At 39.6% G+C, this 17825-nt stretch overlaps 1 protein-coding gene across 1 annotated transcript; it reads right to left on the bottom strand.

The window, feature by feature from the left end:
- Positions 1 to 4232: 4232 nt before the first annotated feature.
- LOC132383442 (small integral membrane protein 12-like) lies at positions 4233 to 7606 on the bottom strand. Its single transcript, XM_059954405.1, has 2 exons — positions 7552 to 7606; positions 4233 to 5786 (listed from the first exon to the last, which is right to left on the bottom strand). Exon 2 carries the CDS (start codon positions 5779 to 5781, stop codon positions 5497 to 5499), a length of 285 nt encoding a protein of 94 aa, XP_059810388.1. The 5' UTR covers positions 5782 to 5786; positions 7552 to 7606; the 3' UTR covers positions 4233 to 5496.
- Positions 7607 to 17825: the final 10219 nt, after the last annotated feature.

Raw genomic sequence — 17825 nt, 5'->3', positions numbered from 1 at the left:
GTGACATTGACCATAGAATGCTTGTTGGTGCCGGGAGTGGTTTAAGTATCTCAGAAACTGCTGTTCTCCTGGGATTTTCACTCTTGACAGTCTGTATTTTACAGAGAATTGTGCAAACACAAAACAAAATCCAGTGGGCAGCAGTTCTGAGGGCTAAAATGCTGATCTGTGGTTATTGAGGGAGGGCAGAGGAGAATGGCCAGTCTGGTTAATGCTGACTGGAAGGTGACAGTAACTCGAATAACCACACATTACAACAGTGGTGTGCAGAAGAGCATCTCTGAATGCACAACATGTTAAACCTTGAAGTGGATGGGCTACAGCAGCAGAAGACCACACCAGCTTCCTCTCTCCTGTACCTCGTAAAGCAGCAATTGAGTGTAAAAACTCTGAATATAGATACAATTGCAATCAGTATTGTGTATATGACATTAATTTTACTTTAGATTAAAGAATGTCATTATTTTGTAGAATTTTATTTCCTGGTCTGACTCAGACAAGAGGCTGTTTTTTTCACACCAAGTGTAGATTTTTATCAAGTGCACCTTGGATCACATTGATGACTGCAAGCAACGCCAATCATCACTACTGCTGGTTTTACAGAGTTTATTATTCTGCTTTTACTCAGATGGATTTCAAAGTGAAAGGAATAGATAAGCAAATGAAAATATCCATAGAAAAAGGAATAAAAAAAAGCTACTTCATGAAAGGTGTCATATTCACAACTTTTCTTATTTGTGGTATTAAATAAATAAATATCATTTATCCAGAGGTCAAAATAACAATTCATTATGAATATTTCAGTTAACCTCGACTAAAAAATGTTAATGTTCCTCCTTTGTGGCAAGGGAACCAAAATGTTAAGTTGCCAGGAAAATATTAAATTAATTGCTAATTGATATTACATATTTTTAAATATTGGAATCATAATGATGTAATTGTTTTGTGGCCTTGGGAAATTTATTTTCATGTTTTGATTATAAAACATTTTAAAATTTCCACATTTTAACAGCAGCTCAAAACTTTAATTCAAAACCTCCTTTTTGAATAGGCAGAATGCTTACTTCTAAGATAAATGACAAATAACCCTTTGTTTAGTTTTACCTGTTGGCATCACATTACATTACCTTATTGTCTTTTTATCAGTTGGAGAGACAAGCCTATGAGTTTGTAAAGATCTGTATTTATTCAAGATATCTGTCATGGTTATAATGTTCGCATGAAACCTTATAGCAATTACTGCTAAATATTTTTGTCTTTTGCCAAAGTTGGTTTTGATCCAGGCAACATTAGAGTTATAGAGTACTACAGCAAGGAAACAGGACATTTGGCCCATCTAGTCTGTGTTGACATGATCTTCAGTTTACATTCTTTCCTGCAGGTGCCTTCTTTCTATTCATTCCAATCTCTTACACATTTTTACACAATCCATGTTCAATCATCTCCTGTCAAGATCTGGAGTCCAGAATGAAGGGGAAAACAATCAATTCAACATTATAAAATCACAATGAGAAGTGTTTGACTGGCATATTCTTTTAAGTGTTGAAAGGATATTATTTCCCATTGTAATGAAAACTTGCTGTTTAATTGGGTGTTGACTATCCAGTGCAATGTCAGAAATATGCAACATGGAGAAAAGTAAAGAGTGGAATTCTCAGTTCTCAGAGCCAGAAACATTCAGAACTTCAATGGAGAATACTGACACAGGTTTCCATTGTATTGGCAAAATTGTCCCACTCCAGAACATGGTTAAGCTGGAAATAATGCATGAAAGATTTACAAAGATGTTGCCAGAACTGGAGGATTCAAATTATAGAGAGATTGGCAAGGCTAGGTCTTTATTTCTGGAATGTAGGAAAATGACAGGCAACATTATAAAAATGTTTTAAATTATGATACATTATGCTTCCTTGCTGATGTTTGATCAGATGTCATGAAATTTCATGAGATCTGGTTTTGATATTAAGGCACCTCCCCCCACCCCCACCTGTAAACTACTGTGCTGCCAGAAGGACAAAGGATTATGAAGGGTAGGTCTGGCATATTGACTATAAGGCAGGGGGAGCATGGAAGTGTAGTGGTTAGCATGCTTTACAATACAGGCAACCTAGGATCATTTCCCACTGCTGTCTGTAAGGAGTTGGTGCGTTCTCCCCATGAACGTGGAGATCTCCTTCAGTTAACTGGTCAGTGTGGATTGTCCCATGATTAGTCTCAGATTAAATTGGGGGATTGCCAGGCGGTGTGGCTCACCTGTTCCGTGCAGGTTTCCAAATAAATAAATCTGTGAGGGTCCTCGTGCAGGGTTTCAACCTAAAATGTTGACAATCCTTTCCCCACCACAGGTGCTGCTTGAGTAACTGAATATTCCTCCAGCACATTGTTGCTTCTGACTTGCCTGTCTGAGGGACAGCTGGTCCAATTTAGCCATCAAACCCCACAACCCCATGACCCAATTCAGGGTCAAAGTTATTGCCAAATTGGTCATCCAAATTTATTCCTTCAGTTCAGGACACGAGGGATGGGATTGGCCAAGAAAGGTGAATTTCCACTCCTGAAGGACATCAATAAAGTAGACAAGATTTTATGTTGATTCAATAGCTTTTCACCATCAACATAAATGCTATGTGTTAAGAATTAATTCCAGATTATTAACTAAATGTAAATTCCAACAGCTTGGTGGTCAGAGCTGAACTCATCTCTGTATTTAGGAGTCTGGATTATAGAAAGGTGTTAATGCTTTGGAGAGGGTGCAGAAGAGACGTACCAGGATGCTGCCTGGTTTAGACAGCACATGTTATCATGAGAGGCTGGAAAACTTGGGCTGTTTTTGCTGGAGCATCAGAGGCTGAGGTGAGATCTGATAAGAGGTTTACAAGATTATGAGAAGCATAGACAGAGTGAACATAGAGTATGTTTCTCAGGGTTGAAATGTTTTAATACCAGAGGGCAGGCATTGAAGGTGAGAGTGGGTAGGTTCAAGGGGCATGTGAGGGTTAAGTTTTTTTACGCAGAGTCGTGGATGCCTGGAATATGCTGCCTGGTATGGTGGTGGTGGCAAAAACATTAGAGGCTTTTGAGAGATGTTTGGATAGGCACATGGATGTAAGGAAGATGGAGGGTATAGATAGCAGGGATTAGTGTTTGGGTGTTTTTGATTTGCTGTTTAGCTGGTTTGCTAAAACACTGTGGGGCTGAATGGCCTGTTCCAGTGCTGTACTCTTCTGTGTGGATTAATTGCATGGAAATTTAACTGCTGTACCCCTATGGTCCTGCATTGTTTCCATATGATACCCAACAACAGTGGCGACTTTCATCAGCATGTGTTTAATGTCATATACAGCAGACCTTCAAAACTGCAGTAGTATGAATTCAAAATATATATTAAAAATTCAGCAAGTAATAACAATGATTTCAGCAATTTGATCTCACTTTGAAAAGCACAAAAGCTCATTGTCCAGGAGCTTATATCACTATCAATATAATTGGAATATGATTCATGTTGTGATATGAACACAAACCAGCATTATCTGTATTTATCCAAGTCATCCTAATAAGACATTAATTTGATACCCTTCAGAAAATTATTACAAATGCACTACATTCTGTAGTGAAATTACTTTTGAGCTGATAAGTAGGTATATTAAAAGCACTCAAATTATCTGCACTACCAGTTCATTATTTTATGTTAAGTAAAACCGCAACAGATTTTTCCATTCACATGCAATTTCCACCTCTTCTAGATATCCAGTTGGCCTTTACAGAATACTTATTAATATTACCCAAAAATAAGTGATGTCTTGAAAAATAAATCAAATTAAAAAAATTTTTTCTGCATGTCTCAATTACAATATTTACTCACTGAAAGCTGGAGCAGGATTATGTTCCTCAAAATCCTCCTGAAAACATGGTCCTTAGCTCATCTGTTGCAACCAGGAGTCTCTCAACATGACGACAATCGCAGCAGGCGACGTGTATTACATGAAACAGTCAATCCTATATGTACACTTAAATTGTAACAAATGCAGCAATGGTCATTTTCAGAAAATGTACTTGGTCATAAAGCTCAGTTAAATAACTCCACTAGTTATTGACTTGACTAGTTCATAACTTGAATCACATTCTCTGAGCACAATTCAGCCTGTCATTTCCAACAATGCATTCAAAGAGAGGCTTAAAGTGTAATGATAAAATAAGACACCTATGTTCAAGTGATTAAACTAAATACTTAATTCTGATAGCTTGCATCCAGTTTATTTATTTTTCTGTATACAACTGTAATGCCTTCAATGCACGGTAGTGTGGTAATCAGCACAATGCTTTACAGTACCAGCGAAGGGCCAGAAGGGTCTATTCCATGCTGTATATCGATAAAACACAATATACCTTGGTTATCAACATGCTAAGGAAACACTTAGAACTATACATTCAAATTCCTAATATTAATGGCAGACATGACAATATCTGAGACATGGTCACTGACTTGAAATGCTGCTTCTTTCCTCATGATTGCTTGCTGTCCTCCAGAGCACTCCCGACATACTTTTTTTTTCTTTTCCTTCCTTAAAGGTTACCAATTTGCTTTGGAAAATCAAAGTTGCTTAGGTGCATTTTGTAAAAATCTTCCATGTGTTTCCTACCCTCATTTTTACGACAGCCATGCCTTGTACTCTCCAAAAGAAACAAACAAAGTCTACTGCTGGAGATCATATTTATGAAATGTAAAAGAATTACAACACCTAACAATGAATTATCTTTTGAAGGGATCTCATAGATATATAAAAGATATTTAAAAACTCTGAATGTGTGAGGAAAGAAGGGTTGGGATGGGGGTTACGGACTGCTGAGTTAGCATACAAGTAGTGTATTTGACTAATGGACTGAGGGACATTTCTGTATATAAATCAACATCTGTGTTTCCTACATTACAGGAAATATTATATGTCAAAAATATTTCACTGGCTTCATCATCCCACTCAAAGCTGAGGGGCATGAGAAAACTGCAATTATTTCCTTTAATTTTGATGGATAAATAGTTTGTTCAGATAGTATTTTGTAAATGAAAGATCTCAAGAAGAAATGTAATTTTTTTTTTAAAAAAGGCTTTTTTCCTCTATTGGTAGGACTTATCTTGTGGTTTACTCAATTTAGTCAAGGTATCATGCAGCAAAACTTTAACCTCATTCAGCAATAATGCATTTTAATTAGATTCACAAGCAGCCATGAATTCAGACTTTTTCACTGACTTACAATGATACATTTTGCGCAAGAATTGCAATTCTAAGAAATTCACTTAAATACACAACCATAGGAGCTTCTTAGTTTTTAGAGAATGGAGGATTTTCACCACTAAAAATCCAGGCAACAAGCTCGAGGAGGACACCTTACATGAACGGTGGCAAGTCAGGTGTATACATTCAATAACATTGCCCCACTAATCTCCAGAAGCTCTACTTCAGAGACAGACCATTGCTCCATTGCTTCAGTTGTTGCAGGCTAGCTACGATTGCTTGTGTCTGTCCGATTCCGGTTCAGCACTGCCTTCGGGGCGAACTCAAGTTTATCTTTCAAGCTTAGAACTTGGGTGCAGTCTTTATTCATAATCTCAGCCAGCCTCCTCTCTTCACGCAATTCAAAAATGCTCTTCTCCTCAACCGGCTGTTGTTGGTTCCCACGAATAAACCACTCTATATTGTAGCCCACTGTCCCGACAACAAAAGCCACCGGAAAGGTTATATAAGGAGCATACATACGAATGGCACTCCACAAAATAGGCCACATGATGTCTGCAGCAAAAGAAAATTTTATGAGATTTATTTTTCACAATAGAATACAAAAAAATACTCCAGTACAAAAACTACATTACAACATCCTCCAAAAAAAAGTCACATAGGGTTTTATTTTTAAACTGACAGAAACTAGAAAAATAATTGCCACGTAGGTTGCAGAGTTCCTCTCCACTTTTATTTTTAAAAAATCCTGAAGTCAGCAGCTTAGCAATAGTTACAACTTTGCATTGTTTCTCATTGCTCAGCAATGACAAATTATACTTAGTCCCGCATTGTTTTGATTAAAAAGGGATCGTGTACTCAGTTCTGCATAGTTTGATTAAAAAATGACCAGGACAAAGAAAATATACATTGTGGATTCACCAGGATATCTCACCAGCACTGAAATACTTCAGACTGACAAACGCAAAATGCTGGAGGAACTCAGCAGGTCAGGCAGCATCTACGGAGAGGAATAAACAGCTGGCATTTTCTGCTGAGTGCTCATGATGGGTCTCGGCCCGAAACATCAGCTGTTTGTTCCTGTCCATGGATGCTGCCTGACTGCTGAGTTCCTCTCGTATTTCATGTGTGTTACTCTGGCTTTCCAGTGTCAACCCAAGAAAATCTGCAGATGAAATACTTCAGTTCAGAAAAATGGTGTATTTCATATTAATAGCCTTATGATTCAGGAGGGGAAAGAAGTCAAATATTGGCTTTTTTGCAAAAAAAAGCACTAGATCCTTTTTAAGCCAAATACTAGTTTTAAAAGAAAAATTAGTTACAAGTATTCCAAACTTTAAAGACTTCTCAAACTTGCCTCTTGATTACAATGCAAGACTGCAACTGTCAAAAATATTTTAATCAAATTAGTCTGAAAAACAGAACATCCACTCATTTTACCAAAAGATAATTTGACTCAATCATGATACATAACCAACAATGAAGAGTTGGGTTCATTATAAAGCCTCTGCAGTGCATTCTTAAAGGTCATGGACCTAAGCAGGTCAGGCAGCATCTGTGGAGAGGAACAGCGTGTGATTGTTTCAGGCTGAGGAAGGGCTTCAGCCCGAAACGTCGACAGTGCTTCTTCCTATGGATGCTGCCTGGCCTGCTGTGTTCCACCAGCATCTTGTGTGTGTTGCTTGAATTTCCTGCATCTGCAGATTTCCTCGTCTTCAGCCCGAAAATTGACTTTACTCTTTTTCCATAGATACTGCCCGTCCTGCTGAGGTCCTCCAGCATTTTGTGTGTATTACTCTGGATTTCCAACAGCCATAGAATCTCTTGTGTTTAGGTCTTGGACCTTGGTTTCTTTTGATTGCATCAAAGCAGGATCTTCTGACCAAGACTCTGTGGGTTGGAAGACACATACAACCTTCTTGTTCTCCATGCTATACGGTACCCATGTCCAACATTGACATAAATCAGGATCAAAGCTAACTCTGTACGGGTCTTAATGATGTTAAAATGGCAGGGCTCTTATACCCTCAGTAAAGCACAATAAAGCATTTCTGCCCAGCTGGGTTTTGGGGGAATGGTGACCGAGCATCGTGCCCTCAAGCCAAGCAAGGGCTCGCCACCCTTGGGGCTGAGACACTAGAGGTCGACCTGCGGCCTGTCAGCCGGGCACGGCGCTGCGCTACCGCCAACACAGAGCTCACCCGGCCAGAATACACACGGGGTTTATTCCACCCGGGGGCAAGGAGGTCGTCGCCAGTCACCTTAACGAAAGAGCAAGACTCAAAGCCGCCCATCCCACCCGTCTCGCCCCGGCACCCACCTTCCGCCCTCAGCGCGGCCGGCCGCTCACGTCCTGCCCCTCTTCCCCTTCCTGATTGGTCACCGTTTACTCCAATTGTGATGCGCCAGCCCACAAATCCGTGCGCTCATTGGACAATGACCCTGCCAATTCACAGCAGTGACGTTAACCAGGAAGACGTTCCCGTGCCTGCTGCTGCGAAAGTTGCTCCTGTTCTGTTTGATCAGTGTTGATTAAAGTGCCGACATAAGTTTTACGGTGACGCTATTATTTTGAATAGATATCCTTTGGGAATCGCTTTGGTATTCACCCCTTTTCTTTGGATAGAGGGAAGAGTCAGCGTGTTATTTACAGGCAATTTGCTAATATGCTTCCGTCTCCGATCGAACTTTTGTGGCAAGGGTTCCCTAAACGCCCTACCAATGACTTCTCGCACCCTCAGCCCTCCTCCTCCTCTTGGACGCCCCCACTCACGCTTTCTGTCCCTTCTGGATCTTTCCATCTGGAACTACTGACAGGACATTAACTGTCTTGACCCCTCTCCATCTGTATGAACTGCTCTCCACTCTCTACGCACTAATCTCAACCTCGATCGACATCAAACCTGCAGACATGGTTGGTGGTGTTATAATCTGGCGTCTTGACCCCAATCCTGTTGGGCCCAGATGACACCTCTTGTACACCACTGAGTCAGGGACCCACCAAGAAAGGTCAGGCCACCATCTTCCACACCATCATAGACCTCATCATCTCTGGAAATCTCTCCTTTATCCTCATTGTTTCCACTTCCTCCCACCCCATTGAACTGGTGATCCGATGTATCGAATCCATTTTGTCCCCTTCGTTCAGTCCCTTCCCACCTACGTCCATGACACTGCAAGATCTCCACCACTTCAACTTTAAAATTCCCAGGCCCTGACCACCTTATTTTCACCATGGACTTCCAATCCCCTGTATACTTCCATCCTCCGTTAGGAAAGACAAGGCTGTCCACTTTTTCTTGACAACAGACACAACCAGTTCCCCTCCACTATTGTGGTCCTCCACCTGGCAGAACTGGTGCTCACCCTTAATTACTTCTTTCTCTCCTCTTCCCACTTCTACAGTCTATACATGTAGCTATGGGCATTGGCATGATCTTCAGCTGTACCTGCTTTTTTGTCAACCAGGTGGGACAATTCATTTTCCCAATCTGCACTGGAAATGTTCCCCAGCTCTTTCTCTGCTACACTGACAACAGCATTGGTGTTCTCCTGCACCTATGAGGAGCTCACCAATCTTGCCACCAACCTACAACCTGCCCTCAAAGTCCGAAACTTCCCTCCCCTTTCTTGATCTCTCTTATCTCCATCTCTGGGGACAGATTATCTACCAACATCTACAAACCCACTGACTTCCACAGTTACCTTGACTACACTTCTTAACACCCTGCCCCTAGCAAGGAGGTGAATTACTTCTCTCAGTTCCTTTCTTTACTCTCATGATAAAACTTTGCCATGATAAAACTTTGCCGTCCAAAAAGGCCTCTTCCATCTGAAAGTGGGGTTTTCCTTTCAGAAAGTGATGCGGGACTTTTGAAGTTAATAATGTTCTGAGAACTTGTTCAGATACCCATATCACAGGGATAGTAAATCTAATCCATCGTTTTTGAAAAAATGTATAAAAAGACAGTCATGCCCCCTGCCTCTACAAGGCAGATCCTAATCCTTATAATTTTTATGTTTATAAAATATTTTCTACGTCATTTTCCATCTAATATTTTTTTCTTTTCCCTTTTATCTTTTTACAAATGTTCCTGCACTTCCTTAGTGAGAAATTAAGTGAGAACTGAAAGGGAAATTTAAAGCAATGCTGCATGGAAGGCCTAAGACAAGTATATATAAGGCCTTTGCCAGGAGGCCCAAGGGGTCAGATACTACAGAACAAGCCATGGACATTTTGTGAGAACAAGGCATTTCCTCAAAATTATATTTTAAATACAGCAAAACTCTGATAGTTTTGCATCTTTTGAACTTAGGTGGTGCCCAAAGGGCAGATTTTCCAGGCTATTAGTATTGGAAAATAAAGTTGCAATGTTTGCTGTGTGGCCAGAACTATGTGACCAGCCTTGTGTTTGCTATTTACTGTGTATCCAACTTATCAGCCAGAATGTAATCTCTGTATTGTCTCTGTACTACTGAACACATCAGTGCCTTGAGAATGTAGCTAACAGTGAAAGTAGGCATGTAGAGATAACGGTGGTAGACGGGATCGTCGAGTGGTGTGATGGTATGAAAACGAGTCAAGGTCGGGAAGGGGGACACGTGTTCCAAGGAGTAGACTAGACAGGATCGTGCGATGGTGTGATGGTGTGAGAACCAGTCAAGTCACTACAGCAAATATTTTTTCTATAGGGCAGTTAGTGGGGAGGGGTTAAGGGGAGAGGGTAAGGGTTATATACATTGTTTTTTCATACTTTGTAATCATTGAAAAATGCACTAAAAAAAGTTTAAAAAAAAAGAAAGAGATAAGAAATTACCATAAAGAATACTGTGAACTAGGCTCGGCAGACAATTAGTGACAAGCTCATTAATTGTCTCAGCTTTTGTTTGCAAATAAAGGCTTAAACCTCGAAGAACCTTCTGCGTCTCCTGGTTATTTCAAGAAACCACGACATTAGATGTCACTCCTATTCTTACCCCAACCCACTTTTAATTCATTGCCTTTCAATGTCACAGTCGTATATTAATTGATTCTGCGATGCAGATGAGTTTGCAGAGAACCCAGGAAACAAACCCAATAAGCTTAACGGGAGCACAGGAAATATGTGAATTCCTGCTTCCTAAATGGTCTCAATTTACCAGGAAGGATTAGATATCTGGCTTTTCTTCCTTGCTTCAGCTAAATACTTAAAAAAAAACTCACTGGAGATATTGGTGCCCCAAACCGTGACCTAATGTGTGGGTCACCTGTACCTCCAGAAAAAGGAGTGTGCTAATAATATCCCAGCTCAATAAGGATATAGAAAAGATGTCCCTTTAAACATAGAACATAGAATAGTACAGCACATTACAGGCCCTTCGGCCCACAATGTTGTGCCGGCCCTCAAACCCTGCCTCCCATATAACCCCCCACCTTAAATTAATCCATGTACCTGTCTAGTAGTCTCTTAAACTTCACTAGTGTATCTGCCTCCACCACTGACTCAGGCAGTGCATTCCATGCACCAACCACTCTCTGAGTGAAAAACCTTCCTCTAATATCCCCCTTGAATTTCCCACCCCTTATCTTAAAGCCATGTCCTCTTGTACTGAGCAGTGGTGCCCTGTGGAAGAGGCGCTGGCTGTCCACTCTGTCTATTCTTCTTAATATCTTTATATATTGTAATATCTTGTATATTCCTCTTAGTATCTTTTAGATCAGAGATGAGGAGAAACTTGTGAATCTTTGGAATTCATTGCCAGAGACAGCTGTGAAAGCCACGTCACTGGGTATTTTTATATCAGAAGCTGATAGGTTCTTCATTAAGGGTGTCAAAAGTTATGGGGAGAAAGCAGGAGAATGGGGTTGAGAGGGATAACAAATCAGCTGTGATGAAATGGCAGAGCAGGCTTGACATTCCTATGCCTTATACTCTTCCTCCAAATGGACCACAAACTTGTCGTAGGGGTTGGAGGCTTGTGTGCCCCAGTGAAACAAAGAGCTACGTTGGCTAGGGTCAGGGCCTTGTGCTTTGGCTCTTGTTCGGTTCACGTATGCCAAGCTGGCCAGGCTAAGAGCGGTCCAGGTTCGGGGGTTCAGCTCAGGACTAACAACCCAGCCTGGTGAAAAATAAATATTATTGAAACAGCAATGAAGTGTCCTATATCTGTGTGTAATGGTATGGACAGACAGAGATGGAGGAACTTCATTGCTGCCCTAAGCACCAGCAAAGAGGTGTAATGGGCAGTAACTAAGTAAGTCTTATAGTTTCAAATCCACCTGATAGTTTACCTGTAAACTCTTTGTTAACTCTTCCAATGCAGACATATTTATCTACACTTCTCCAGTATTTCTGAATGTACTGTGGTTGAAGACTAGATTAAAGGCAACATAAGAACATTCCCGGTGGAATCACAATTCATTTAAAATAGTATTATAATAAAAAATGTATACAACATCAATAGTATTACATCCTTAAGAAATAAGACACTTACACAGTGTACATTGTCTAAATTCCCGAAAGCTTACAATGAGCATACAACTGAAATTTCAAATAATATAGCTCAAGGTTATATGTATATCTACATGTATTTCCTTTCAGAAATTAATGTGTTTGAAAATATTGCCTATACAGTGATCCTGTTGTTTTGGAGATAGAGGTACAGTTTAAAGAGGAGTATTACAGTGATGACGGTGTTTGAGGCAACAGCCGTTATAGTCACAGTTTGTTTCCAGAAAATAAAGAAAGATAGACATAGAAGAAACTTGTTACTGCTGGTACTACTTTGGACAGGATAACAAATGAGCAGCTAGATGCCTAAGTGGGCATGTCTGGTATAGGTGAAGCTTACTTTTTTTAGATCTGAATATATATGTATAGCTTGTTACTTATACATACATCTTCAAAAAGACTTCCTCATCAGAGTTTCAAAGAGATCACTGCTTACAAATGAAGCCAATATCGGTCGCTGCAATGCATGGAAACAGCTGGAGGGAATATTGGCCGAAAAGAAACATTTCTGTGAATAAAGCAGCCTGCCAGAGAGTGACAATCAGTGTTGAGAAGCACACTTTTTTTTTGTGTGGGAATGCGGCTGGCTCTTTTCTGAAGAGCGTGATAGCAAAATCACACAGCTCTGCCAATGAGAGAAGACAAGAAACTAAAACACACAGTTTAAAACAAGTTGGCAACATTCTGTGTCATTATTTTCTGTATACATGCTTTTAATCCAGCAGTTTGTAAAAGCTAAGTGAATTACACAAAGATACATTTTCTAGCAGAAATAATTTTAAACAACTTTATTCAATTTGCATTTTTAATATTTCTTCCAGTTTCTGTTAAGCTTGGAGTACTTATAATAAAATAGTTCTGCTCAGTAAATTGATCTGTTTAAAACTATGCACATTTTATTCTGTACTGTTTCGTATATACTTGATGTATTCTTTCATTACAACTATGGTATGTATCCATTTAGGCACATAAATATTTAGGAACCTTGTCGCAATTACCAAATGGATTTATGTCAAATGAGTCTCAGGGTAATGCTATAAGTAGTGCCCTACTTAAATTGCAGTTTTGAGGAAAATGCGAATCCTGCAAGAGCAGACTTCTGCAACGAGCTTAATTAATCAACCTGCTGGCCTGCATTTCAGAAGGTCACCAGCATTCCTGATGTCAGGTTGTCTGGTCTCTTCCTCTATTAAACTTAGCAAATTACTACAATTAGTTAAAAACTGAACATTACTCTTCCGGCAATTTGGCCTGCCTTACCACCAATCCCTCACACATTTTTGATACTTCTCCTACAATTTGGGTAGGATCTTAACTATTCATGTCATAATACCTGGTCAAGCATAAAGTAACAAAATAGATACTCATCTTAGCCGAAATCTTATCATGCAAGTAACCTTGGCAAAGTCAATTCCCCAACAATTCTAGTATAACACAAAAAATGTTATACTAGATCACTTTTGCACTGTTCTATTATAAATAGAATAGTACAAATGTTCTACAGGATATATATTTGAGTTCATTATTATGATGATTATTTTTACAATCTTTTTCTAAATGAAAAAATAGGGAACAGTTTTGTATTTTGGCCTTGTATCTGCTTGGGGATGGAACGACCATATATATTTTGCTCAGGATTCTTACAGCTCCCACAGAAGGAAGCTTTTCAAGTTCAAACCCACACAATATGCTCTCCTCTTCAAAGTCCACCTGGAGAGTACTTTAACATTTGGGAAATTGATTCCTTCTATGCAAGAGATGTAAATTGAGATGAACACTGAAAATGTGCATTTGCCCACAAATTTCATACTGTCATCTAAAAGGATATAGTTTGAAATAGAGAGGAGGATGATGCGTGACTTGGACATCAAATGTTGCGATATTGATTCCCACCTGCTGTAAAAGTTGGATCCCAACACCCAGCTGCAGGTGACATTAGCTCTTACTCAGGAACATCAATTCTCATGTCTAGCGAGGGGAAAAAATCAGCTAAGTGCATGGACAAACTCGACTGCAGATATTCAACTGCCAGAACAATTTTCTTTTGGGTAGAAATATTTGGCCAAAAATTCTGTTTGTAAACTCAGCAAATTTTCTTGATGTCAGCAGAAAATGTTTAGTAAAAGGAGAGTAAAATCAAGTTGCTGACTGTCTCCCTCCACACCCCCGAGATACAGCATCTTCAGTATGGAAAGAGACATGGGTAGAGATTCAGGGACAAGGCCAGACATTCACTCTTTTACACGGAGAGCACTAAAGATGGGTGAGGTGGGCAGTGGATTTTAATAATGAGAGAACCTTTCCTAAAGAAAGTTAATGGGTAGGCCACAAAAAGCAGAAAGAAATATACAGGGCTTATCACAAGCATTCATAATTTAAAATAAATACAAATATCTGGTTTACTTCTGTTTAATGCCTTTAGTTTGATTTATTGTGTTTATCCATAAACTTTAATACTGCGGTAAACTGAGCCTTTTATTCAGCCAGAGGCAACCTTTGTGCAAACTGGGTACATTGGAATAATTCATCAGCACTATTTTGCCAAAATACTAAACTTCAGAATATTCTCATAATCAGATCAGAATTTATATATGTAGCCTTTGTAAAAAAAACAAAAACACTGTATTTTGAGTGCTAATATCGATTGTTTGGCGACATTATAGTCAAATTACTTGTAATGTTTAAGTTCTTATGCATCAAACACCTGTCGACTTAAACAGCATAATTTTTAAACACAAGAAAATCTGCAGATGCTGGAAATCCAAAGCAACACATACAAAATGCTAGAGGAACTCAGCAGGTCAGGCAGCATCTATGGAAATGAATGAACAGTTGCAGTTTTGTGCTTCAGGTCCTGAAGAAGGTTCTCAATATAATTTTCCGCTTGCTTTTTGTGAACAAACTCTCCACAGCACAGCTATATTTTGTTAGTGTTTATTTCTCGTCAAACTGATAATTGGAAAATAGTCAAATGCTCTGCTGAAACACAGGGGATTTTACTCTTGACAGACTGCCATTATCAACAAACTGCTGAACAGATAAATAGGCAGCTGCGCAGAACGAAAGATAGGCAGACAGAGTGTTGAGATTGTCAATAAAAACTCTGACCTAAAATTTCATATTGAAAAATCTGCATCTTTACAGTCATTTGTAAGCACTGCCACTGGTCTAAAAGCTAGCATACAATAATATTGACTTACAGATTTTGTGAATTTATGTTTTTCATGAAGAAAACATTTTATGAACATATTGTTTCAACTCATTTTCTCATATTAAGATTTAACATTACTATATGCCACAGTTATTTGTTAGATTTTAAGTGGCTTTGTATGAAATGACGTAAAAGAACCACCAATCAGATTAATAACATTAACTGCTGTAAGCTAACAATCAAGGACTTACGAATTGCCCTTGAAACATACACCCTCGATGAACAAACCTGATATGTCGTTGGTTGAACCTCAATGGAACATATCCCAGAAAAATGCAATCAAGCCATATTCTTCAGGACTCTCTGTTCTCCTGCTCTGAACACAATTGAAGGAAAATGTTGAGTTTTTTCCAAGGCCAACTAAAACCAGCATCAGTGGGAGAAGGCCACTGGAAGCCAGGCAAAGGAAACCTTGAAAGAGGCTTAAAAATAAGTAAAATTAAGTTTTTGTCTGGAGGGAATGAACAACATAAGTTTCAGTGGGTAATCTACTGTAAAAGATCTCTGAGGCTTGGTGTGCAATATAAATTATTTTGGACAAGAGTGTTATAGCAGATAAGCAGGTAGCTGAATAATGCCTAGGGATACAGTATTGATCACTCTACATTGTGTAACAAGAAACAATCAGGGATTAGCAAATGCTACATATTAATTTAGTTAGTATTCGACAACAGATAGAAAATGACCCATTGCACAAAACTAACTTCTCTCTCATTAGGATATTTCTTTTTATTAGTGATACTCAACTGGCATATTTTACCCTCAAAATATGAAGGGTAAAGGCTTTACTGTCCATATTCCATGACATTGCTTACAAGCCATGCTAATGGAAGGCAATAAGTTCTAATCATTCAAAAGGGGTTAGGGATCGTTAGAGATAGAGATGTTCAATTATCCAACTTTTAGCTGATATGCCGTAACTTGCTGTCTGCACCGTCACTATTTATCGAGAAGAAATTTCAATATAGTTAGGAAATACTTTGATAAGTGGCAATTAGCTGCTGAGTAAAGCGATGGATGTTCCTTCTCCACTCCTTTTACTAGAGCGGTGTGAGTCTCTTAAAGTGCAATCAGAGTGAATTCAGTGACACCTACTTTCAGCATTTCAAGGTGAGAGGAGGGTGATTTAAAAGGGACGCAGAGGGGCAACTTCTTTACATAGTGTGTTTGGGGTATATGGAGTGAGCTTGACTGAAAGTAGTAGAGGTGGGTACTGTATATTTGGACTGTACACAAACAGGGAAGGTTTATATGGTCCAAACACTTCAGATAGGACCAGCTCAGGGAGGTAACGTGGCCAGCGTCGATCAGTTGGGCCAAAATGCCTGTTCCTATGCTCTATAATTCCCTAATTCCTCATTTCCCATTGACCCACTAATTCTGATGTAGGCAGTAATGATCTTTTTCTCTTGCAGACAGTGGGAAATGAATTCACCTATTAAGAAGTAGATATTTTTAAACAGGTTTAATTAGATTGAGGAGCTTATGTCCAATGCATCACTTAGAAGAACCTTACTTTCATTTATATTCTGTTTTCCCTTTTCTTCACCTGAAGACTGTTGCCTATTGATGTGGGACAGTTTCAGAAGCATATATTTTAATACTTGCATTTATATGGCCTAATAATGGTAGAGAAATATCCTAAGGCACTTCGCAATGGTGTAATCTGACAAACGGCATTGTCAGGCTGAAATGGTTATTTATCGTATGTGGGCATTGACTGGCTACCAAGCAACAAAAGGGATCACAGCAGAGATTGACTCAATCTTCACTCAATGCCTTCATGAATTTTACATTTATGACAAAATGGTACACGGGGCAATTGGCTGGAAGACATCGGTTCATCTCCGCCAGAGGAACTGAGCGTAATCCTTTCCATTTGATGTCCACCAAAGAACACTGCTTGCAGAGACCATTGAAAACATTTACGGGACAGGAAGTCTGCTGTTTTTAATCTCACCTCCTCCCCTAAGGCATGGATTCTGCAAAAACCTGATATATAATGGAACAGAACCTCCTGTTCTCAGGCGTGTCCATGCACCTAATGCTTCTCAAGTTACAATCATTGAGAGATAGCTCATTTGCTAGACTTCTGTCAAAGGCCTGAGCCATTAATCCAGAACCTGAAGCCCATGTTGGAAATTTTGTTTACTTATTTACTTATTCATCAAGATATCATCCGGAACAGGCCCTCCGACTTTTTGAGCCACGCCACCCAGCAACCCGCGATTTAAACCCGTCCTAATCACGGGACAATTTACAATGACCAATTAGCCCACCAACCAGTATGTCTTTGGACTGTGGGAGGAAACCGGAGCACCCAGAAGAGACCCATGTGGTGATGGGGAGAACATATAAACTCCTTATAGGCAGTGGCGGGAATTGAACCCGGTTCTTCCATATCATAAAGCATTGTGTGAGCCACTATGCTACCGTGCAGCCCTAATTAACTGAATTTTCAATTAGTTAGTTAAACAAATCTGAAATTTAAAACCCAATATCAAAATTGATCTTGAAACTTAATGTTCCTGAGGAAGGATATCAGCCATTTTACTTTCTCTGCCTTGTGTGTGTACCTGGATTCATGGTAATGTGTTTAAGTATTAATTGTCTTCTGATATGACCCAACAAACAATCATCTCTAGGTTTAAAGGGATGCACTGCCGTGATGAGGTTACACTCAGGTTGGAGGTAAAACACCTAACGTTCCGTCTGGGTAGCCTCCAACCTGACAGCATGAACATCGATTTCTTGAACTTCTGGTCATTACCTTCTCCTCCCCTCCTTCACCATTCCCTATTCTCATTTCCCTCTCTCACATTATCTCCTTACCTGCCCATCACCTCCCTCTGGGGGTCCTCCACCTTCCCCTTCTTCTCTGGTCTTCTGTCC

This window comes from Hypanus sabinus, chromosome 30 (genome assembly GCF_030144855.1).
Source record: "Hypanus sabinus isolate sHypSab1 chromosome 30, sHypSab1.hap1, whole genome shotgun sequence".
In the NCBI taxonomy this organism is placed as follows: Eukaryota; Metazoa; Chordata; class Chondrichthyes; order Myliobatiformes; family Dasyatidae; genus Hypanus; species Hypanus sabinus.
This window is presented reverse-complemented; position numbering and strand designations above follow the sequence as displayed.

Excerpts from the sequence above, each read along its gene's own strand:
- LOC132383442 (XM_059954405.1), bottom strand. The coding sequence starts at position 5,781 with ATGTGGCCTATTTTGTGGAGTGCCATTCGTATGTATGCTCCTTATATA.